This window comes from Nymphalis io, chromosome 12, assembly GCF_905147045.1.
Source record: "Nymphalis io chromosome 12, ilAglIoxx1.1, whole genome shotgun sequence".
Lineage (NCBI taxonomy): Eukaryota > Metazoa > Arthropoda > Insecta > Lepidoptera > Nymphalidae > Nymphalis > Nymphalis io.
Genome location: NC_065899.1, coordinates 7,237,910 through 7,262,822, shown reverse-complemented (window position 1 = coordinate 7,262,822; position 24,913 = coordinate 7,237,910). Strand labels below are relative to the sequence as shown.

Below are 24,913 nucleotides of genomic sequence, written 5' to 3'. Positions count from 1 at the left end.
TCATTGAACTATTATTTTAAAATTAACTCTACTGTAAACAAATGTATATTTAAACATATGTGCTGCCTTCTTTGTCAAGACATCCTCATTGAATGCAAGCTATCTGTTCCATTCGTTTCATATTAAAAATTGTGACAATTTCTTTCCGATTAGAATTTGGTGCAGGCAGGAGAAAGATGGCAAAAAAAAGTTTATTGCTATGTTAGTACATCTTACTAACAGTTTACTGTCTCGTACCAACATCTGAGATCAAAGTCCGTTCGTACTAGTGGCGCCTCTTAATATGCAATAACATTTTATAAAATAAAGAAACTTTTTTTGAGCAGTTACACAAAAATAATTAGTATCAATTTTAAAAATAAAGTTCGTAATATATAGTAACGCATAATAATTAATAAAAAAGGAGGGTCATGTTTAAAATGAAATTATAAATTTTTTGAAGTGACAACATTTTTGAATAATATGTCTCCTTGTTTATAATCTGTATGTCTTTTTTAACTTGATTCTTTGCCGTGTCGTTTCGGGTATGTTGTATTAATCCGTTAAAATCTTCGATAGCAGCAGATATTCTATTTGCTTAGAGTTAACAAATTGATCTTAAGTTATATCCTACTTAAAAACAATGATTATTTTACGGATAATAAGTTTTTGTGAACACAATATTCACCGCGGCAAATTGACGTTTAGCACACATAGAGCGATAACCTAATGTGTTCCAAACAGTGAAATAAAACGTGCTCTTTTGGATTTCAGCGAAGAGTGCCAGTATGAAGTACAATAAGCTGGTAACGTCCTCCAGGAGGAAAAACAGGAAGAGGCATTTCAGCGCCCCTTCACATATCAGAAGAGTTCTGATGTCTTCTCCTTTATCTAAGGAACTGAGGCAAAAGTTCAATGTTAAATCTATGCCAATCCGTAAAGACGACGAAGTTCAGGTATATAACTTTCCATCACTTCAATAACATATATCTTTCAAAATATCTTACTTTAAGATTATATTTTGATACAATATATTATATACTTCAAAAATCAACTCAAATCTCTCAATGTGCTCACGTTGTTTGCTAATTTGTTCACCTCTGTTGTTATATACATGTGGTGTTTATTATGAAAGAATAAATATAGAAGTCCTACCATGCTTTATTTAAGTTAAATGAATTTTAACTTTTAAGTATGATGAATTCAACTACTGTTCGTAGTTTTTGTGGTATTTTTACAAGAATAATAATTGCATTTTAATATTGTTATTAAATTATTACTTATATAAAACTATCATAATTTATGAGAATATCAGTACAAAATAAAATGATGACGACAAACCATTCACAGACTGTAGTTGTTTGCTGCTACTGAGAGGTGTACTCAGGAGGTTTTCTCCAGAGTTCCCTGGATGTGACAGCAATACTACACCATGGTTCAAACTATGGCTCTGATTATTTTGACTGATATAAATAATTATAACAAGAAAATTATCAAATACTTGAGTATGCCATTTTGTACAATCAATCCTACATGAATTTGCATCGGTTACAGGTTGTACGAGGACATTACAAAGGCCAACAGGTTGGCAAAGTTGTCCAAGTGTACCGTAAGAAGTTTGTAGTATACATTGAGAGGATCCAGAGAGAGAAGGCTAACGGTGCCAGTGCTTATGTCGGCATCCACCCCTCTAAGGTTAGTTAGGAAGCATATTCATTTTAGCTCATCATTTTATTGTAACAGCTAAAAAATATATTAAAAACATAAGTAGTTATAATATGATGATAAATTTTAACTTAAACAGTGTCATCATGACTTACTAAGGCAAGACCAAAGTTTGCATAGACACTGTTATTGCTGAAACACTTCCATGGCTCTGATTATTTCAAAAGATAATAATACAGTAATTATAAAACTTCAAATATTTATAATGAATGTAAATTATTTTCAGTGTGTAATTGTGAAACTAAAGATGAACAAGGATCGTAAAGCCATCTTAGACCGTAGAGCAAAGGGCAGATTGGCGGCTCTCGGTGGAGACAAGGGCAAATACACAGAGGAGACTGCCACTGCAATGGAGGCCTCGTAAATATAGATTTAAGACCAATAAAAAACTAAAACTCAATTTTGTTTCATTAATTCCTTAAAACGTTTTATTTTCTTTTTTAATTACACTTAAGTCTTATGCATGTCTGTAAACTAAATAAGGACACATGACATAATCGACTAGAGCATCTTTGCATTTGTTTTAATCAAACTGTCGTAAAATAGTCCAAGTATCAGTGTTAATTGCAAATATAAGAACTTAAAAGGTAGTCGTTGAGAACTTAATAGAAGTTTTAACTACTGTACTGGTGGTAGGGCTTTGTGCAAGGTCGTCTGGGTAGGTAACACCCACTCATCAGATATTCTACCGCAAAACAGCAATACTTGATATTGTTGTGTTCCGGTTTGAAGGGCGAGTGAGCCAGTGTAATTACAGGGACATAAATAAAAAATAGTTCCCAAGGTTGGTGGCGCATTGGCTATGTAAGCGATGGTTGACATTTCTTACAATGCCAATATCTAAGGGCGTTTGGTGACCACTTACCATCAGGCCCATATGCTCGTCCGCTTTCCTATTCTATAAAAAAAATAAACGTAAATAATTTATACCCATCACAACTCTGCTGCTGATAGTATTGTGCCATACATGTTTCATAAAAAATATATATCTTAACGGTGATGTAAACATCGTTTCGTAAAAAATTGGAATCCTTATGATATTTGCAGATGTGTCGTAAAATATATAAGGGTGCTGCTCGCTTTGTTAAATCAAAGTAACTGCACTGGTCTGGGTAGGTACCACCCACTCATCAGATATTCTACCGCAAAACAACAATACTTGATATTGTTGTGTTCCGGTTTGAAGGGTGAGTGAGCCAGTGTAATTACAGGCACAAGGGATATAACATCTTAGTTCCCAAGGTTGGTGGCGCATTGGTGATGTAAGCGATGGTTAACATTTCTTAAAATGCCAATGTCTAAGGGCGTTTGATGACCACTTAGCATCAGGTGGCCCATATGCTCGATGAGTGGGTGGTACCTACCCAGACGAGCTTGCACAAAGCTCTACCATCAGTAAAATACTTTATTAAAAACTTAGTTTATTGATCATAACAGGCTACCTTTACGACATTTCAGACAATTTTTTCTACAGAATGATTAAATATTTAGTTGACTATTAAATTAAACAGTCAAAATTATTTAAAAGTCATTTGTTTATGCAAAAATCATAACTTTTAAATAACAATCAAATAGACGGACTTTTCTGACATGTCGGATAAGACCGTATAATGAAAAAAATCTATAAATAGACAGTTTACTTGTTGTACACAATCTTTGTGTGCGTATTTAAACATTAGTTCAAAATGTTCCGTCGAATTTTAATAAATCGTTCCTGGCGGCTTTTACCTTAAAATGAAGCGTTTGTCGAATAAGTCCGGCACATATCGTTATTCAGAGGTAAAAAACACTTTCATTAATCAAAAATTAAAAAGTTTATTTACGAGATCAGCTTTTAATATTTCTTAAGTAATTAACACAACAATAAATAATCAAACAAAAAATAGACAACATTTATATTTTGATTTAAAAAGATAATGTATGAATTTAAAAGTATATCGAATTCTCATCACAATTCACAAAAAGTAGTGTTCCTCTGTTGGATTTTCTGTTATACTTTCCCATTGTGGACTAACTAAATTATTTACCTGAAAATAATATTTACATTCAAATTCAATCAATGGAAATTTAATTTTATTCATAATAGATATTTAACAGTAATCAAACAAAAATAAAAATGTCATTTATTTCAAGTAAACCACAGGCTTTATTTCGACAATTTAAATAAATTGAATATCTTATGGCGATAATACCTGATGGTATTTAGTTAGCTAAAGTCAAATAAAAGCACACATTGTACAATAGGGTTTGGCAATCAGTTAATAATTTTTTTTTACAATTAATAGGCCAGCGTTTGACCGTTGACTTGCCTGATGTTAAGCATCGACACTGTCTAAGATGTAGCACGCTTGCCTATAAGAAACCTGTATACTCTGCATTTGAAGACACCAACATTGTACCTATCAGGAAATACGGACTCAGGCAAAGCATTCCATAGTTTCGCAGTGCGAATGATGAAAAATAAAAATAATAAAAATTATACGAATAATAAAAACCTTGCTTAGTCGGAAACGGTTTACGATATCTAGATACGGCGAAGATCGGCATAAACCGGTCTTTGCCTCCAACAACTAGACGGACTTAACCACTAACGTACTTAGATGCTATAATTGTATCATTAGAACTAATTTCTTAAAATATGAGTTTTTTTCAACTTTGAGATAATAAAGAAATTGTTTTATAAAATTGTAAACTAATGTACTAACCTACACAGATCCGAATAACATCACACAACAACACACAGCGTATTTTTTTTTAACAATGTGGTATCGTCTTGATGAAAGTTAACTGACAAACTAAATTTCAAATGAAGTTTTTTCTTTCTGTGTTTTAACTAACGCCATGTGCTTAAATTTATAGATATTAGAACAGTAAACCCTTTTCGTACATCATGCTGCTATGTACGTTGCTATTAAGAATTAGTCGTACTCCTTACTGTACGGCCTTACCCGCCCGACGGTCTTCCCCGAATTGACCTTATCTTTATATAGTACCATAAATGATGGCATTTCTTACGACTGTTTAATCGGTTTTGCAGTTTCGATACATTCGTCAACCGTACTGAAACAATTTTGCACTTAGTTTGTATGGGTACTAAATAATGCTCAATGTGTGGTACAAAAAAGCAAAATAATTATTTAATTAATATACGACGAAATGTTGAATGTAGTTCTGACATATTATTTTTTATATTGGTAAATTACTTATCAAGTCACATTCACAAGTCCATTCATTAAGATCATTAAATAAACTTCCAAAAAATAATTGTACCTGCTTAAAAGAGAAAAATAAAATAAAAACGCCAATATTTCCTTAAATTATTTATATTTATTTCTGAATTGCATAAAATTTGTGGACTTTCTGTTACAATAGTACTCTCGACTGATATCTTTATTTGTATAAAACGCTAAAATATGTACGCTATTGTACCAGAGGACCAGTCAACATTCGCTCCGACAAACAGAAAATGCACACGCAATAATTTATACTCTAAACTTATTTCCTCTTTAGATATTAACCTATTTAAAAATACCACCTACGTTTAGGTACTTAGTTCTCCTAAGATTTTCACACACACACGCTCACACGAGCTTCGATACAACAACATTGGTTCATCCATATCAGAAAACAATTTAACAAAATGTATGTCGTAAATTAAATGTAACAACCGTACATCGAATACTAGTGATGTAACAAAAATAAAAAAAAAATACATTAAATGTGCGTAAGGTCTAGCCGATATTTTAATTCGATATTCAAAATTATTCTCAGTCCATCGAACCGAATCGTATTAGCACGCAGGCTTTCACTAAGTAAAGACAATCTGATTTATCTATTTCGTTATTTAGATGTAATTACAACACCATGATTTATTTTTACAATAAGCAGACACATTTGATACAATAATATAATTAACTGTACACAACTGTGTACAGTTCCCCGCGAAGTCATCACTAGAATGATTGGTCCAGATCGGTGATCGAAAACTTTGAATTTCATTCCATTGAACGCATGCGTTTCGTATAATCTAATTAAAATTAAACACAATTCATATCAAAATAACATTATCGCCAACGAAGCAACGTCGTGATATTTCAATGCTTTAACATCCACCAATTTTGATACTTTGTACTAATATACAATAATTTCCGTCGCAATAAAATCGAATACTCTAGAAAAGTTAAGAAATTTAGAATTAATCTTATACAAAAATCAAACTTATATATCTATTGCTTAACGTTTACTGAGGTAAAACACCTCTCAAATATATAACTTCCTTAAATCTGAATTGGGGAGTGACCCAATTTAATCGCAGCTGTTCGGAACGTTCCGCAACGCGTCGGACTCGGCCGTAAAATCTGGCTGCGATGAAATAGAGTTACTCCCTAACAGTCAGCATATAATATTATTATATGATATTTTTTTGTTAATTTTTAAATATTTACATTTGACTGTTATTTAAATTTTAGTATTATATTAGAAAAAAAAAGTAATAAAAACCAAGTCATACATGGCGTCACAAATCGAAGTCAAAAGGTATATCTAAAAAAGAATTGTGATGTCAAACCTTTGTTTTCATGATATAAACATTCAAAAAAATAATATCTAGATAGATCCGTACTTTAAAAAAAAATGCAATTCTTTTTCACAATTGACGATTTTTTTACAATAACTATTACAGAAAATTTAAACATGTACGGAACCCATACAAAAATATCTGTCAAACTCATGTTTTACTCAGGTTTTTTTAATTAACTTATATATTGAAACATGCAATGTGCTAGATCTTTCTAGACTAGCAATATCAGATTTTGAGGAATGTTTTATTCTGACCATTTAAAACATGTATTACTCCAGCTATTAACATATAATATGTATGCTGCTTTGTATAATAAAAATTAAACATTATACAAGTTTGTCAATGATTAATACATTTTTCTTGCAATGTATAATTATAAAAACAAAATGGCAGCTGATTAGCCCAAATACATTTGTATTGTAGAATTGCTATTATTATATATTATACGCTTGTCTGTATAATATATATTAAACATAATTTTGCTAATCAGATGCAATTAATTTCAATTACTATTTGACAAAAAAATGTTTTATTTGACTTTGACTACCCTACATGTATTCGAGCCACGGTAAACATTTATTTAATGTTCTTGTCCCATTTAAATTTAAAATCTATCAGCCATTAATGCCACTTGTATTGATGGCTGACAGATATAAAATTGACCTCAAAATCTGACATTGCCTGATTATATATATATATATATATATTTCAACATCATCACATACTCCATAACTTAAAACAACGAGACAACATTTCAAAAATACCGTGTTATTTAATATATAACGAGTTAAATTAGAACTACTTTCGGGTAAAAATATAAAAAAAAAAAAACGAACTATGTTTCAAATGTTTCTTAACTTATAAACTTAATACAGTTTCGAAATGTTGTCTTAATCTGTCTATAAAACAAACGTATAGACGATTTTTGTGTAGATAACACATGAACCATAAAGCCTAAAGGCTTTTTATACGTGAACATTAAATACGTTTTAATCGAACCGGGAACGTTTGCACGAAGACACTGGTATAAATAAAATATTTTTACAGATCAAATATTTGGAAGAATATATATTTTATATATTAAGAAAACTATATTATGGGGTTTACTAACAGCCATGTTTAAATTTTACTTAAACTTATTCTAACGTAAATATCTTTTGTCTTATGTATTTCAATTAGACATAAATAAGGCAAAGTATATTTTGTTAAATTGCGTTTAACAAATTTTATTATGTATAAGGCCGAAAATGTTTTCAAACATTCGAATTTCGTCTATTTTTTTTTTTTGATTGGCAGTATAAAGTTCTTTTTAAAATCTTTAGAGAAGTCTTGTTCTCAATTTATTTCTACAAATAAAATGGAATTTATCCTGTACGTATTTCACTTAACCATAATTATGGGACCTTAGAATATTAATAAATGTGCTATTAAATAAATACTTTGTGATTTAACAATTAAATTATCATATATTTTCTACTATAAACCAAGGACTGGATTTAATGTATTTAATTAAATACGTAGTTTTTAACAACATATGTTTTTCAAATGTTATTTCTTCTAACAAAAATAGAACTGTGAACTATCAATTAAACTACACGATCACAATGGACTAAAGGTCTCCTCTTACACTTACCGCTAAAGGTAACTGAAAATTTTCATATCACCTCTTTAATTGAACACATCTATAATTTTGTTTATAATTAAGTACCTCTTCCAAGAAATGTATTGAATCTCAAATTAATTTGACTTTGAATTCTTTTTTATAAAGAAATGAATATAATTTTTTTTTAAGATCGGTAGGGCTATTCTGTAAGAACTAAACTTCTCGCATCCATGAAATGTTCAAGTGACCTACTCTATTTTTATGCGTGTAAGTTGTTGTAATCTTTATAATCAATGTTGATTCACTTTCTGACATTTCACGTTCGTATTTTGCAGTCTCGCGTTTATCCTTACAGCAAAGCTCTACATATATTATTTATATTAAACATGTGATTGCTGATAAGTGCGAAAAGACCCTCAAATAACTATTAGCTGACCTAGTGTTAGCTTCCATTTATAATGACTCGTGCAAAACGCTCCCTGTTCGTCGGTCTCGTAATATTAACGTACAATATCGTGTTGTGTTATTTCTTTACCGGAGGACGTCGGGTGCGACCCGTCTTTCCCGTCGACGTTGAAGGCGTTGGCACTACGGGTGATGGCTTGTTTTCTGAAAAAATTATAATTCTTACTAATAGAATCTGTGTTACTTGTATTACATGTAAACATAATAATACATACAAATTAACGTTGCAAGTATTGGTATGTCATTTTATTTTATCGTTTACTTGTATCGTATAGGACAGTATTATGACGTACCTTTTGCTGCACGTCGACCCTTTCTCGGCGTAGAGATAGGAGTATCAACTTTCGTTGATTTTACGGGAGTTCGTTTTGTCGGCGTTTTCGCTTTTGCCTTTTCCGTCAACGCCGTTGCCGTCTGAAAACGTCGTTAACTAAATACATTGTGATGTGGTTAATATTTTTAATTGTAAATATTGTATAACAGCTCTGCTATAGTATTTTTTTTTTCATAAATTTGAAATACGACTTTTTAAAGTTTTTTATCGTTCTCATTATAAACAACCTTGTATTACGTTAAGATAGAAACACGTTACGAAATTACGTTATTTAATTTTAAATTTATTATTCATTAGAATATGCATGCATTTTCTAAATTGTTTTCAATTGATTAGTATTTTTCCATGACCAATAGAACTTTTCCTTTCTTAAATCCACGGCATGCAACTTTACATGCTAGTAAATCAAATGTACAAAAATAAGTAAAAATTGCAAATCACCCGAAATTATAAATAATCATTTTTGACAACACAAAAAGCAAGCGATGATTGATGAGGGTGGATGATTTTTTTAATCATTATTTTTTTATTTAACATTAATAATTGGCATTGACACATATTTGACAGACTCCCTTTAATAAAACTTTCATTATAAAAAATCTGCTATTAAATAGCGAATTTTTTAATTCATGCATATGTGTACCATATCGACTCTTTTAATTTTAATGAATGATCATGAGTTGCAATGTTTCGTGAAATAAAAAATAAATTGTACCTTGACCCAATCATAACCCGCAATCACTGTAACCTTAACTTTCATCATACTATAGTATAACATGCATATTTATCATTAAAATTACAGCCATCCGTTTGAATCACTCAACTCGCATTCACTAACTAACGACTCAATCATAACAATTCATACCCAAGCAGCCTCAGTTTGGCTTCTTTGGGACTTCGGAGGATATTTATTTTGTCTATTTTTCAATTGATGTTAAAAAAAATTTATTGGTATTGGATTAACAATTCCGTAATAACAAAAGGACAGACAAATATTGATACTGATTTTTTATTAAATTTGGAGTCAAAATATTTTTTTTATCACATAAATAGTTTATTTCAAATCATAAATAAATTGATATGAGTTAAGATAAATAATGATATAAAATGATGTTTAAAAAACGCTGAAATTGTCTGTCCGTTTGTGTTATTTTTGTTATTACACATATGCTTGAAAATGTATCATTTTCAAGCATATGTGTACTAACAAAAATAATTTCGAATCACTATACCAACAATTTGTCCATCCTTCCGAAGGCCCAAAGCAAACTTTAGCGTTGGGTGGCTCACGTGTTTAGTAGATGACAGCGGATACGTACATTTCTATATATCCGTCGTACTATGCCTACCTTGCTAGAGGTCGCCACAGTGGGCGTACTACCTGACGATTTTCGTTTTTGAGTTTTTGGTGTTGATTTGGATTTACGGACGCTTTTCGGACTGCGTTTTGGCGTCGTCCGCGCTTTTTTGCTAGGCGTCGCCTCTTCATTCTGTTGAAAAATATACAATTATCAAAAAAATATGTCCTTTTGAAAGTTTTTTTTAAATTTTGACTAGTAACTAAAATTTATTTTTTAGTGTTTAAGTGTATAATGTTCTTATATATCATGTGCTAGTGTGCTCACCGCAGTCTCGGTAGCGTCGTCCGTTGTGCGCGGAGAACTCTTGGAGCTGTTGCGTTTACGCGATTTCTTCTCTAACTGCGACTCATCAGTATACAGTGAGAGGTCCACTGAAATTTACGGTGTATTTAGTTAAGTATTGAAAGGCCAGGAAGTCTTACTTCATTTAAGGTAAATATTCATATAAATACGTGTAGCTCTTGTATGTATAATGGAAAGATTATATTAGATTATAGAATTTAGATTTCCAGAAGATTTTGGCTCTAGCTCGACCTTCGACCCATGAGAGTTTGAAGCTGTTTACGTGAGAGGCACGTTCAGTCAGGGAAAGAGAATCAGTAGGCTAATGAGTGCGGCCTGGCTGATAGTGAGCGTGAACGTAAAGAGTGTACACACGTCCGTCGGGATGCTCCTCGGTGAGCTGCAGGCAGTTGGCGCCGCTCTGCTCGGCGCGCAGTGCGCGCTCCAGGATGGAAGCGGCGCGCGCGCGCTCGCCGGATCGCAGCCGCTGCGCGCCACCGCCTTCGCGCTGCATCGACAGCGTCGTCAGCACGCACTCCATGTCTGCACCGCGCACCAACATATTACAATTAATGTACATTTAAAGGTTATATTCCATACAGGTAGCAAACTTTGCTTCTTTAGAAAGAATCTTGCAATAAATGAATTTGTATATTTTTATAGTGGTTGGAATGATATAAAGACATAGCTACTAATGGCTTAAGGAATTGACGGTGTTGTACTACACAATAAGTAGTTAACATATTCATATATGTTTACAATAAAGTATTAATATAAAAAAGTATATTAAAATGTACTTAACGAAGATTTTTAGTAGAAAAAATATCAAATACTCAATTCAATTTGAACTTTATAAAATCGTAATAAACAAGACAACAAACCTGTGACGTCATAGAAATCCGGCTTGTACGTTTCTCCCGTTGCGTCTGATTTGTCCTGAGAGAGCCAGCGTATTTTGATTTTTCGTGTTGTTCGATAAACGTTTTGCATAGTTTGGCAAACGTAGAAACCACCTTCCGCATTACGAACGGCTAAGTATTCGTTCCTAAAAACATCAAACATTTCTATCACACGTACGTAATATAAGTTATAACATCAAATAATTATCATATAAAGCAGCATGATAATAAAATAACCTCATTTATTTAGCCTCATTTAATTTAGTGAATAAAATAATGAAGGAAAATTTACGATTCTAGCAAAATCCACTACATAGTTTTATATTTCATGTTTAATTACAATTTATTTCCGCCTTTTGCGATTAGAAAGTAATGAAAATTCATACTTAATGATTAAATACGAATTAAATCTCTAAAAATGTCAAATAATAAATTAAATTAAATATATTATAATATAACTTACAACAAGCTATGAAACTTAACTTACAAAATATGAATAATAAACTTGACTAGAATAAATTGATCACTTACTTATAAAACACGATAAGTTTGTCATCGTTTGGCTTGGTCGGCGTGGATCGACCTGCAGAAGCCGATAACTTGGTCGCCATAGCTATCTCTGGCGTTGGTGATTGATATAATTGTACCTGAAAAATCATTGAATTTAGATAATCGACCTTTTCTTTACTAAATCGCAAAGTATAAATTTGATGACAATGACGCAATAGCAGCTTGTAAGCAGCAACGTATAAGGATATACGTTACGCAGTCTTGTTATCATGTGGATCTAATAGAAATTATGATTTTTTTAGAGTTGTGTTGTTATAAATAGAAAAAAAACTACCATTTGTAATATAGCATTCCGCTGTACAATCTTAGTTATAATAGTAATATACATCTGCTGCTTCGCCTGCATGTGAGAATGGCAGCTTTTAGGTACATATGTCCTATTCAAATATTGAACACGTCACGTGTCAAGGAACGATCTTAAAGTACAGAAATGTCTTAACTTACGGTTAGTATAATTATTATTGTGTTAAAGAACCTTTAGATTGTGTCAATGAATAACAATTAATTTATGATTAAAGCTGCACGGTTTTAGCAGGATATGTTAATATGGTAGTACATTTTTTTTAACAAAAAACATTGATTTGTATATTATAATTATTATTTTAAAAAAACGCGGCCATTTTGTTGCTATTCAAAACATTCTGAATGACGTATATTTTATTTAACTTGTCGCGTAGTGTTTCACGAGGACGCAGGTAGTCCATTTTCCGCGGTAAAAAAGTTTATCTAATTAATTGGCTATATAGCATCTATGTATATATTATGTCAATTGCTTCCTACAAATCATCAATCATCCACTTCTCCAAAAAGGAGAAGAGGCCGTAAATCCAGCTGTGGGACAAGGCGTTTCTTTTTTTAATATGAATTTTTAAAGCTTCACACAGTGTTAAATTATTTAAAAATGATTTACAAAAGCAAGTTTTTTTGTCTGTATTATCGATAATAATCCGTAGTGCATTACCACTAGTTTTCCTTTTTTCATTGTTAAAAATGATTTACAAAAGCAAGTTTTTTTGTCTGTATTATCGATAATAATCCGTAGTGCATTATCACTAGTTTTCTTTTTTTCATTGTTCACCCATGCGGTGAACAATGAAAAAAAGTTCAAAATGAGAATTTAGTAAATACAATAGTTTTTTTTTATTCAATAACAATTTAAATGTTTGTAATATTTTATAATTTATGGGTTTAAAAAATGTGTTCCGAGAATCACCGTCGAAATATTTTAATGAATAGGTTCTTTTGTCTTTCAAGTTCTATGCACTTCAACTGAACTAAAACAACCAACAAACAATACTATAATATCGATACTTAAAATAAGCCTTAAATACATCTGACGTGGTAAGTTATACATATTCAATTATGACCTTTAAAGTATGACGTTAAAGTTTATTTTACCTTAGGTACTCATTGGTTTGTCATAAAACAAAAAATATCTCGTTGATGATAATAATGCATCAGTATATTTTATTGTTTTGCAAAATTTAAGTTTCATAGTTAGAAATATAGAAACTTTATACATAGGTATATAATATACGCCGTGCAATATCGGAAGTCTGATCTCGTCTCGGCCAACATAGTTCGCGTATTGTAGTTTACTTTCCCGCCATTAGTTTACGAAAATCAATTACTTGTTTAATAATATTATCCGTACCTAACATTATATTGGACATCGTTTCTTAAGAGAAATACGTAATACATATTTACGTATTATACACATTTTTTTTTTTAATTTTAATAATTATTTTTTATTATTATTAATCTTGAAGAGAAACTAAACCAAAGAGGTAGGAAGTTATGTTCCTAGCATTATTTTTTTAATTATATTTAAGAATTAATTGTACAGAAACATTTTATACAAATAGTACAGAATTTAATAAAAATATTTGATGTTTTTTTTTTAATTAAAAAAAGTAATAAATTAATTTAATTACAAAGTAAAGTTACATGAATTTCCCACAGCCAGTGGAAACTTGCCCATGTATTTGATTGAGTTGTCTTCGCTTAATATACACATTTTCTATTGACTGAGCTATCTCTTTATCTTTAGTTAATTAAGCAACTCAAAACATCAACAACAACACAAATAGTATCAATCCAGAAAAATATTTGTTCTAATAAATATTTCCATATTATAAAAATCCTTACCTTTGTCCGATTCCTTTTTGTTCTTGTATCTGGTGTGTTGTCACCTTCAGTTGCCTTTTTGGGTGGTGTTGGTCCGTCCGCTTTTTCGGACACCTGTCTCCGCTTTCTCATTGGTGGGGTCACTGTAGCCAACTTTAGTGTGGATTTTGGTGTGACCTTAACTTCAGTTTTTATAGCTAGTGTTTTAACCTCAGACTTCTTTTCCTCAATTTTTTCATCTTTCTGTTGATTTTCAGGCTCTTCCTGCTTAGGTGGCTCTGGTTTTTCTTCTACTTTATCTTCTGAACTCTTTACTGGTTTTTCTATAACTTCCTCTTTCTTTTCTTCCTTAGCAATTTCTGGTTTTACACATTCCATTGATTCTTTCTGTGGAGGAGATGATTTCTCTTGAATCTGATTATCGTTAGCCGATTCAGGAACAGGCTTACTATCACTCTGTGTAGGTGCTACATCTGCAGCAGGTGCTGGCTTAAGCTCTGTTGGTTTTGATGGTGATTTCTCTGGGGGTTCATTAGCTGTAGCTACTTTAGGTTGTGCTGGACTATCAGCTTGACTGACAGGATTGGATGTCTCAGGTTTTTGGGGTGTGCTAGGAGCACTAGCTGCTTTTTCAGGTGGCTTAGGTGTACTTGGTGATGTTTTAGCAATATCTTGCTTGTCTTGTTTTGGTTCAGGGTTATGTGGTTTCAATGTAGACGGTGCATTTGACGCTGATTTTGGGGATTCTATTGTCCCATTGGCTTGGCCAGTTGAATCTGGTTCTTTTTTCTCAGGTGTTCTAGTTAAAGCTAGGGGTTGCGATGCATTTGCTTTATCTTGTACTAAACTGAGGGGAGCACTAGTGGTTGCACTTTTACTAGGGCTGGCAGCTATGTTTGCCGGTGTAATAGAGTTTTGTGTGACGTGAGACAGGTTTCCGTGGTGGCTCATGTTTTGTGCCATTTGGGCCATGTTAGCGGACACAGGAGCCATGGACGGCACCGCGTGATTCGGCAACTGAGGCGTGGGGGCGTGGTGGATCAGATTCTGACCGACCAGGTTGTTGGAGCCGTGATGAAGAGAGTTTTGCGCGCCCTGCGGCAGTCCTACAGCGTGGTTTGCGCTCGCTACGTTGCCTTTGGCGGGACTCGCCTGGCCGCCTGGCTGAGGTACCCCCGGTTGGGGCAGCACTGGTTTTAAAGCAGAGTTCATATCAACTTAAGACTCACTTTCTTCACCGTGTTTAAGCTGAAACATAAAGAATGTATTTACACTGTTGTTGTTGCGAATCAGAACACCGAGATGTCTTTGACCCAAAACAATAATTCATACATAATACAACTTGTGTCTATGTATAGGTGAACGCGCGTAAGAACGCTGCCGAAGTACATAACTCTGCCCGCTTTTTAATATTTCTACCATTAACTTGAGTTAAAAAGCTGGAAATAATGTTTAAAAGTTACCACTAGTGAAACTGGCGTTAAACAATCATGAAATTGGTGTGTAGCGAGCGCGGCAGAGATAGCCGCAAAAAATATGCGTTGCTATAGCTAAGAAACTTCCGCAAGATCAAGACTCCGCCGACGACACTGATTGAAATAGTACAGTCATCAAAGGTTGTGTACAGACACTTGACCTCACTCACAACAAAGTAATTCCATGGTTAACGCTTTTATCATGATTTAGCACACACCAAAATCACTTAAACCATTGAAATCTTTCAACAAGTATTATGCACAGTAGTTTAGAGATGGCGTCGGCCTAACGCGCATGCGCCACCCTCTTTTTTCATTCCGCCAATGAAATGATAGAATCGTAGATATATACGGAGTTGGAACGAAGCCGTCCGAAGATGTTTTGTCTCAACTTATCAACTATATTTCTAATTTATCTGTCTCATATACTAATGGTCGCGTTTATATTTAAATAAAATGTTGTGATCTTTTAATATTATTGTCTTATATAAAAATGTTGGTATTTAATCAATTTTGTATTCACACATTAAATAAAATAAATATTATCTATTAAAACTAGAAAACATTGGCACTGAACCATTTCCTTTTTTTAATGTACATACCACACACTGTATAAATACTAACAATAGTCAATTATATCAGATTATAGTTTGCTTAAAAACATCATCGTACAAAGTAATAATAACACCACTGTAACAATTAAGCAATAGGAAATAACAAAAAAGAAGAATAAAAATATAAATTAATTATACATTGAAAGTTATAGTATACTACTAACTAAAAAATCCGTCTCTGGCTAATTTCAGTACCACTGTTGCAACACAATTGTCATATAAAAGGTGTTTTATAAATTATTATAATAAAATTATGGCAATGTTAGAAGTTTTAGCAAATATAACATTAATTTCATTAAGTTTATACCAATACTATATTTATATTTTTGTGCATTTATTTTGCCGCCATACTTTAAGAGTTTCCTATATCTCCAATAGAATAAGACCACAGAATAAGTAACTCTGAGTCTATATTTTGGAATATTTAGTGCAAATATTTAATTTTGGGTTCAAAAATTTGTAGTGTGTACCTAACCCCCAAATATTCAAGCAATTTTGTGTGAACTGTGAAAATTAAGATTTTTAAAAAAACGGATAGCATTATCTTTGTATGGTCAGCAAAATATATTCAAAAGAATTCAAAATATTTTATTCAAGTAAACTTTACAATAAAATGGTTTTTCAAAGAAACAACAAGAAACTCGCGTAGTTGCTCTTTTAAAATAAATATGATTTAAACCGAAATTAGTATTTAAAAATTATTGTTCTTGATCATCTTGTTTTACGTTGGAACCCGTGCTTGGATTTCCATGCATCTTTAACCTAGAATTATGATATAATTAATAATATTATTTTGTTGACTCGACTTATTATTAAACTGTACATGCTTAATGGTACTTATTAATAGTTTATTTGAACAAATGAATTTCTGGACTAAAATCTTTTCGTATCTTTTCATGTAATAATGAAATATACGTAATTTGAGGTTCTTATTTTATAGAAATTTTAGTAACATTTATAAAATTTACGGGAAAAAAATATACATCCAATAGATATTACTTAGTCATATTTATGTAATCACATTAGTAATAAATTTTACATAGTTTAAGAGTACAATACTTTAAAGATTTGGCAACCCTTATTTTCAGCGATTATTTCAGCTGTCGCTGTCTCTGCTGCTCTAACTCATGAATGATTAAGTCTTTCAAATTGTCTTTAATCGAATTACCCTTTTTAAATAAAACAATACATATTATACACTATTTGAGCAATCTTTAGAGCTGTATAAATCTATTAAGAAGTGTTATTTAATTAATCATGGCAAGTACATACAGTTATAGTAAAACTCTTGCATGAAAATCATAATTATGCTATACTATAATTTTATGTATTTCAGGACGTCCTGACTAGACCCGCTGAAGAATTTGGTAATGATGAGACTCTTGAACATCTTTGGGCAGCTAGAGCCATGGAACACAGTGATATTTACTTTAATGTAGGTTATTATATGCAATAACCTAATCTAGAGAAAAATACGTGTAATTAATAATTTGTTATTTTGTAGGTTCTCTGTTCGGTTGATACGAGATGGCTTCGTTTAACACCACACGACGATCTCATATATTCTCACTTCCGACAAGATTTTCCAGATTTGAACATATCCTACATAAAAGAAGATGAAATAAAAAATAATGTTAATAAAGCCAAGTGGCGTATGTTTTGCGAAAAATTTAAAAATATAGTTGAAGATTACAGTTTTGGTACATTAATGCGTGCAGACACAAAAGGTGATTACTCAGAACAAAACACCATCTTAGTGCCCCGAGTTCAATTCTATGCAGTAGAAATTGCGAGAAACAGGGAAGGAATTAACAATGAAGTTAAGAAAAGATATAAGTGCGCGTCCAAAGCCCATATGGAAGCTCAAAACAATGCAAGAGAAATAGTTGCGTAACATGCCATAGTTTTAACAGTATCTTAACTATGAACAAGTATCTAAGTTATAATGTGTATCGCTACAATAATAATTGCCTTTTCATAAAAACTTAATCAATCACTTCAGTGGAACATTATGTAGTGGAACAATAAAAGCTAATTATTATTAGTTTTAATGAGACACTTGGAAATTTAGTGATTGGCAGCTTGTAAGACAATAAGAACAGGTGTATTATTAAATCTTTGTATATATTTTACAGTGAAGTTTGTTGCATTTAATGTGTGGCAATTATCTACTCCATTTAAAAATAAAATCTCTGATCATTGTCACTGATGCTTTACATTTTTAGTCATTTATCATGATATAATTAATGTTTATGTGACTTGCAAGAAAGGGCTGACTTTTATTGATAACACTCACTAATTTAAACTTTTTCTATGCAGTCATTTAATATATTGCTTTTGTAGTAACCATAAATAATTATACACAAGAATATTACGAGATGTGACCAATACTGCCGTTCTTAAAGAGTAAAATTACTTCTATATCTACCTAAGATCTTTAAAAAAAAACAACAATATAGTGCATTTTTATAATGTATAATTTAAATATAAGTGTAAAATTAGAATATCATTTGAAACTCAATTACTCTCTGACAAATATGTATTTTTTATTTAAATAACTATAATAAATATATTTTAGAAAATTATTGGTTTGGATTTTGTATAACTTAGTTGTATAATGACTATCTCATTTTATAATGACTTGTTATTCCTATAAAGATGTCATATCATGTATTTAGATTAAAGAAAAACTAATTAGCTTTTATTGTGTCCAATTCAAATTGAACAATATTTTTAACATCTGTGATAAGTTCAAGGCAGAGACAATACCGTCTTATCATTAGTCAGCCTACATTCCCAAACAAAATAAATTATTTATCATGTTCAAACAACTTGTAGAATAGGATTGTTCCATGTGATATCTGCAATCTTAAAAAGCCTGCCAGAAAATGCAAAACATATTATTCTCATACAAACAACCTCTATTAGTTTTAAATTAAAAATGAATGGGTGCTCAATTACTCATACATTTTATGATAATAAATTTTTTTACTGAGCTTTTAGTTTTATTAATCAAAACTACTTATTACCCTAATTAATAGTGTCATCCAAAATATATACAGGGAAAAAGACTCAAGTACTACTTCAAATTAAAGTTTTGAATTAAATGTTTTTTAACAAATCAAGTCAGGTGAAACAGGGTTGTTATGAAATTAAAGAAAACTTGTATTAATGTTTATCTTATCTAGTGTACTAAGAACAAATCAAATAATTCAATCATCATCAATATTTTCCAGTGGGTATTCTGTCATAATCAAACCCCTGCTCCATAGGGCATCTGCGATTTGTAATTTGTCTGATTCATTAGGTACATCTAAATTTTCAACTGACACATATTCTGGATATGAAGTTATTAAGGTTTCAATAGCTGGTGCTATATCTTCTTCAATTTCTAAATATGGTAGTTCACTTCCATGATATTCTAAAGAATTCTCAGCATGATAATACAACCTTATGCGATCCTCGGAAATCATCCTTAAAATGTTCTTACGCAATAATCTTATCCTAGTATCTAGACTAATTTCGACTCTATTTGTAACCCTCCCATTTTCTATCATGAGATCTGTATCACCATATACTGTGACTGCTTTTTCAAAATCACTCAAAACTGGAGGAAGAGCATCTTGTTGAAATTTCTTACTCATTTGATCAACAGCCTCATCAATAGGCAAGTAATCTTTAATTTTATCAAATAAAGTTTTGATTAGATTTTCTATTTTAGTTTTACGTGGAGTATTAACATCAGAGTGTACAAGGCCAAAATTATCATAGATATCAAAAGGTAAACCACGTCTTAGTTCCACATTTTCATTAATAGCTATTTGTAATGCAGCCGGTAACATCTTTTCAAATAAATCAGCCCATGCATGTTTTTGATACATACTGATTGTGACATGTAGAGAATGCTCTCCATCAATTGTAATACCTTGATGTATATATCCTCGAGGAAAATACAACATATCCCCAGCCTCTAAAGTTACTTCCAGAACAGGATCTCCTATTTCATCATCAGTGAAATTCTTTGATGATATTCTAGGAAGTACCTCATTTTCTTCTCTTGGTTTATAAACACGCCAATGTTTCTTACCTTCAGCTTGCAAAATAAATGCTTCAATATCATCATAATGTGGTGCAAATCCCTGGCTATCTGGTGGAGTAAGATATGCATTAGCACCCACAAAGGAGGTAAAGAATTCTTGCAGAGTAGCATTTAGTAAATGTAGGCGTGATATATATGTCTGTGGGTTTAATAACCTAATGCTACAGCCATTTAAATAAAAGTCCCAAACCAAGTGTGGGTGAGCTCTACCTTCAGGATTATGAGTCTCTCTTTTACCGTCAATATATGAAGTTATATCAATATTTTTAGTAAATTGAATGTTTTCTTTTCTCAACATTGTATCAATGCTTGGCGTAGAAATAATTTCATTATAGTATTGGGGCTTTTTCCTAGCAATATGCAGTGGTTTTTTTTCCCATATTTGGTTGAGGAAGTCGTCAGGACTAAATGGAGCTATCATCCATTTAAATACTTTCAATCCTTCTTCAGTACTTTCTGTTTGTACCGGAGTAAATTCAAAGCTTTCATTACTTGAATGAGACCAAGCTCCATCATCGTTGTAGGGCTCTTCAATATGTTTCGTCGGAGGAGACATTAGTTCAGGCACTTCATCACTTTCAGAACTATGTTTGCTTAAATCTAATTTTTCAACATGTAACTTTTTAATACTTTTTTTAGATTTCTTTTTTTTATGTGACTTTTTTTTAATAATATTTTTGATTTCCTTATTTTTCTTCTGTTTTTGTTTAAGTTTTAATCCGATATCTTTTATCAGATCTTCTCCAACATTTTTTAACAGTTTTGGTGAAGTCGGTGGTTTATTTTTTCTTTTACGATGTCTCTTTTTGGATTCTTTTTTCTGGGAATTGTATACAGCAAAAGCTGAAAGCGTGGATTCCATAATTATTCTGTTACAAAAAATAGATTACTGTGTTTCTTATACTAGGAATATTTAACCATACGGACGTAACCTCCAATTCAATACAAAAATAGTTGATAAATGGTTTAAATATTGTTTTTCTTGTATGTTTTTAGTAACAGCCTTTTTTCAAGTATGAGATTACAATTCTGCAAAACTGTGTTCGTTACAATGGGGACGTTATAGGTATTTCTTAGCTTTGTAGCTCTTATAGGTTATGTTTTGATTTATACCTAGCCTTAGTCAATGATAAAATATTGCCATAACGTCAAATTTTATTGTCAATTTGTTACGTAGACTGAGAAACAAAGTTAGTTTCTCTGTCTACGATTTGTTATGTCATACGACGTTACAAATTTTTACGGCTTGGATGCTAGCCTTATGGCACAAGGCAGTCTTAATTACTTGAATAACTTTTTTTTTTACAATTACTTGAAAATTAATTATTGAAATAATTAATGTTATTTTTCATATTTGTAATCTTTTGTTTCAAATTCCCTTTTTGTTCATATATATAGCATATAATTATAATATTATAATTTATCTCATACACTTACTTTTATCGTACTTTTCAATCAACCTTAAGTCGTTCAATAATCCATCAATATAACCTTTCTACCTCACTGAGTACTTGAGGATCTTAGGTAGTTCAGGTATAACGGATTCTATTTCCCATTTTTTATTTTAGGTTTCATCAAACGAAACTTACGAGCCAATTCAATTGATTTCCGATTTTCATTTAATCGTAGCCTCGATGACGAGGGTATTGGAGGCTCTAAGATGAGTGGTATACGCTTTGAAGCTTACAATTAGGTTTTACACATTATCTGACGAAAATAATGGAAATTTTATGGAATTATCATATACATATTTTTCGGACTTCAGATTACCACTGTGTTTGCTAATTAATAAAAGTATTAACTGTAGATGAAGTCTGGTACAATCGACTACGACGTCAGAGCTAGAATAAACACAGCTTGAGCCAAATGGCGGGAACTGGGAGTAATCTGTGATCGCAAGATACCGTGCAGGTACAGGTACAAGTCGGCCCGAAGCTCATCAACACAGCTGCCGCCTTGGGTCGCCTCCTACCCAACGTGGGAGGACCGGGATCGCTATGTCGGCGCCTCTATGCTGGCGTAGTGAGGTCGATGGCACTGTACGGTGCCCCGATATGGGTCGATGCGCTCACTGCTCACAACCGGTCCCGCCTGCGCAGGCCGCAGAGGGTCATAGCGGTAAGAGCAATAAGAGGGTATCGTACGGTGTCTTGGACAGCGGCGACGCTCCTCGCGGGCGATCCGCCCTGGGAACTCCAGGCGGAGGTGCTCGCAGAGGTGTACCGCTTCCGGGCCGAGGCGAGAGACCGCGGCGACCGTCCAGGGTCGGCGGATGTTGGGCGGATCAGGGCTCTAGCCCAGCAAGCCCTGATAGCCCGATGGGAGGAAGATCTGAGGTCCCCCACAGCGGGCCTGGCGACAGTGGAGGCGGTACGTCCCCACTTAAATCGCTGGCTCAAAAGAAAACGAGGCACGCTCTCGTTTAGGTTAACGCAGGTACTTACCGGACACGGCTGCTTCGGTATGTACCTGCACAAGATAGCACGGCGGGAAATGTCACCTTCCTGCCACGAGTGTGGTGCGCCAACCAACACGGCGCAACACACCCTGACGGAGTGTGCCGCGTGGGGGCCCCAGAGGCTTTCTCTGGCGGCAGTTGTCGGTGGAGACCTCTCCTTGCCGAGCATCATCAACGCGATGCTCGGAAGCGATGTGTGTTGGTCGGAAATGGTCTCCTTCTGTGAAAATGTAATGTCGCAGAAGGAGGCCGCGGAGCGGGAGCGGGAAGAGGACGCCGCTGCAAACCTGCTCCGCCGAAGAAGACTGGGGAGAAGAATGAGGCGCTATGCGCACCTTCTCCCTCCGCCGCAATAGGCGTCGCTGGGACTAGGGGGTTCTCAGTACCCTGGTAATCCCCATAGAGAATGGAGGCCTGCATACGCAGGCCACCCGTCAGAGCGTCGCGGTAGCATGCGCAAGTGATCCCGTGGCGCTCCTCGTTATGACGGAAAGGGTACCGCTGGTTTTTTAGTGGGTATTCCGTTGTTCGGGGCGCACTCAACGCCTCGGACATCGGCGAGCCCCACATACCCCCCCACTGTCCCGTGGGAGAAACGCGTAATGCGTTTTTCCAGCGTAAAAAAAAAAACTCGAGGCTCGATGTCGTGAGGGACGACATGAGGGAGCCTAGGCCTAGGCCGGGAAAACGCTAGGCAGAAGAAGAAGATTAACTATAGATGAAAAAAGTTTTTGAAACTGTGTGCGTCCTAAAACAAAACTTATGTTCAATAAGTATGACGTATAATGCCTACGAATCTAGCGACATTGGTCACTAGGTTGAGTATTGTCAGTATTTTCTTTATTTTGAGCATCATCAGTATTTTCCTGAAAATAAAATATTTTTACTTTCTTTTTGCAGATACCCACTGCGGAACAATGGAAACAAGTCGAGGAAGGCTTTCGGAATAAGTGGAACTTTCCTTTGTGCTACGGAGCGTTAGACGGAAAACACATAAAAATTACTGGCTCCTATGAATATGGAAGTACGAACTTTAATTATAAAAAAGAAAACAGCATAGTATTGATGGCTCTTGTTGACCATGATTACTGTTTTACGTATATCAATGTGGGCGCAAATGGAAGCGCTTCGGATGGTGGTATTTTCAAAAACTGTTCCATTTTTACTGAATTAGAAAATGGCAGTTTTATTCCAGAAGATGGAGTGATTGTGGCTGATGCAGCATTTCCACTAAAAACATACTTAATGAAACCATATCCTGGGGCTAATTTAACTTTTGAACAAAAAATATATAATTACAGGCTGTCCCGTGCTAGACGCGTTGTAGAAAACGCTTTTGGAATATTAGTAAGTCGATTCAGAATTTTCGAAAAAGCTATTTCAACTAAGTTACATACTGTGGATCACATTGTGTATGCAGCTTGCTCTCTACACAATTGGTTGAGAAAAAAGTCAAGCAATTATATGACTACTTCTTGTGTAGACCATGACGATCACAACGACCATCATTTGATTAATGGAACATGGAGATCCGAAATAACCTCTTTAGATAGTATCATACAGCAGGGCAGTAACAACTCAGCAACACATGCCAGGGAAAAAAGAACTCAATTTACTAATTATTTTGTGAACGAAGGAAAAGTACCATGGCAAAATCATATGATACATTGATAAATTTGTGTGTTTTAACAAATAATATGCTACTAAAATAAAAATAAATAAAAATCTTAAAATAAATACCTGTGTTTTACGCTTCACCATCGCATTTTTAATAAATGAATTGAATTCGGCGAACCATTTCACTTTGGGTTGGTAAACATTGCCACTAGCACCAGATGTGGATGATTTCTTAATCTTGTCTAGTTCAAGGTAGTATGTCGAACGAATGCTTTTTATTTTGTTTTTTACATCTTCCGGTGTGAATCCTTCAATTTCCATACCAATGCACAGATTTTGCAAAGCAGTTTGGCGCATAGCTTTGTTTTTATAATGATCTGAAGTTATATCCCATAAACACGGATTTTCTCTGTATATAGTGACAAACTTTACAGTTTCGTCTTCAGATAACTTCTTCACCATTGTTAAATCCTTTTTCTTTGCAAAAAAGTCCGCAAAAACAACCAACACGTGTGTACTTCGTCAGCACTGGAATGGCACTGGATTGGCCGTCTACATTATTCCAGTTGCACTGGATTGGTAGCACTGGATTCAAAAGTAGACCGCGAATCCAGTTACTGGATTCATTCAATCATTCCAGTGTCGGTTTACATTTTTCCAGTAAGCAATCCAGTACTGGACTAGATTGCTGGACTGGAATAATGTAAACCGGGCATTATGTATGCT

The 24,913-nt window shown here is 33.4% G+C and overlaps 5 protein-coding genes across 10 annotated transcripts; 2 read left to right on the top strand and 3 right to left on the bottom strand.

Moving 5' to 3' along the window:
• The first annotated feature begins 448 nt into the window (after positions 1–448).
• LOC126772430 (60S ribosomal protein L26) lies at positions 449–2,104 on the top strand. Its single transcript, XM_050492801.1, has 4 exons — positions 449–524; positions 754–935; positions 1,534–1,674; positions 1,931–2,104. The coding sequence occupies exons 2-4, from the start codon at positions 768–770 to the stop codon at positions 2,066–2,068; spliced, it is 447 nt and encodes a 148-aa protein (XP_050348758.1). The 5' UTR covers positions 449–524; positions 754–767; the 3' UTR covers positions 2,069–2,104.
• Positions 2,105–5,011: 2,907 nt separating this feature from the next.
• Positions 5,012–15,709, bottom strand: LOC126772324 (proteoglycan 4-like). Of its 6 annotated transcripts, none has more exons than XM_050492641.1 (9): positions 15,388–15,709; positions 13,946–15,172; positions 11,759–11,874; positions 11,210–11,373; positions 10,704–10,871; positions 10,311–10,417; positions 10,005–10,175; positions 8,645–8,765; positions 5,012–8,495 (listed from the first exon to the last, which is right to left on the bottom strand). In XM_050492641.1, exons 2-9 carry the CDS (start codon positions 15,134–15,136, stop codon positions 8,410–8,412), a joined length of 2,124 nt encoding a protein of 707 aa, XP_050348598.1. In that variant the 5' UTR covers positions 15,137–15,172; positions 15,388–15,709; the 3' UTR covers positions 5,012–8,409. The 6 variants fall into 6 exon arrangements, with proteins under 6 accessions (XP_050348598.1, XP_050348600.1, XP_050348601.1 ...); XM_050492643.1 differs by having other exon boundaries at positions 10,035–10,175; XM_050492644.1 differs by having other exon boundaries at positions 13,946–15,114.
• A 1,411-nt stretch (positions 15,710–17,120) lies between these two features.
• On the top strand, positions 17,121–19,008 carry LOC126772425 (protein PBDC1). Its single transcript, XM_050492796.1, has 3 exons — positions 17,121–17,273; positions 17,350–17,448; positions 17,518–19,008. Exons 1-3 carry the CDS (start codon positions 17,271–17,273, stop codon positions 17,905–17,907), a joined length of 492 nt encoding a protein of 163 aa, XP_050348753.1. The 5' UTR covers positions 17,121–17,270; the 3' UTR covers positions 17,908–19,008.
• Positions 19,009–19,176: 168 nt separating this feature from the next.
• Positions 19,177–21,234, bottom strand: LOC126772336 (bifunctional lysine-specific demethylase and histidyl-hydroxylase NO66). The gene has a single exon (XM_050492665.1). It carries the CDS (start codon positions 20,972–20,974, stop codon positions 19,226–19,228), a length of 1,749 nt encoding a protein of 582 aa, XP_050348622.1. The 5' UTR covers positions 20,975–21,234; the 3' UTR covers positions 19,177–19,225.
• A 2,133-nt stretch (positions 21,235–23,367) lies between these two features.
• Positions 23,368–24,749, bottom strand: LOC126772573 (uncharacterized). Its single transcript, XM_050492974.1, has 2 exons — positions 24,311–24,749; positions 23,368–23,436 (listed from the first exon to the last, which is right to left on the bottom strand). Exons 1-2 carry the CDS (start codon positions 24,647–24,649, stop codon positions 23,368–23,370), a joined length of 408 nt encoding a protein of 135 aa, XP_050348931.1. The 5' UTR covers positions 24,650–24,749.
• Between the last annotated feature and the right edge of the window lie 164 nt (positions 24,750–24,913).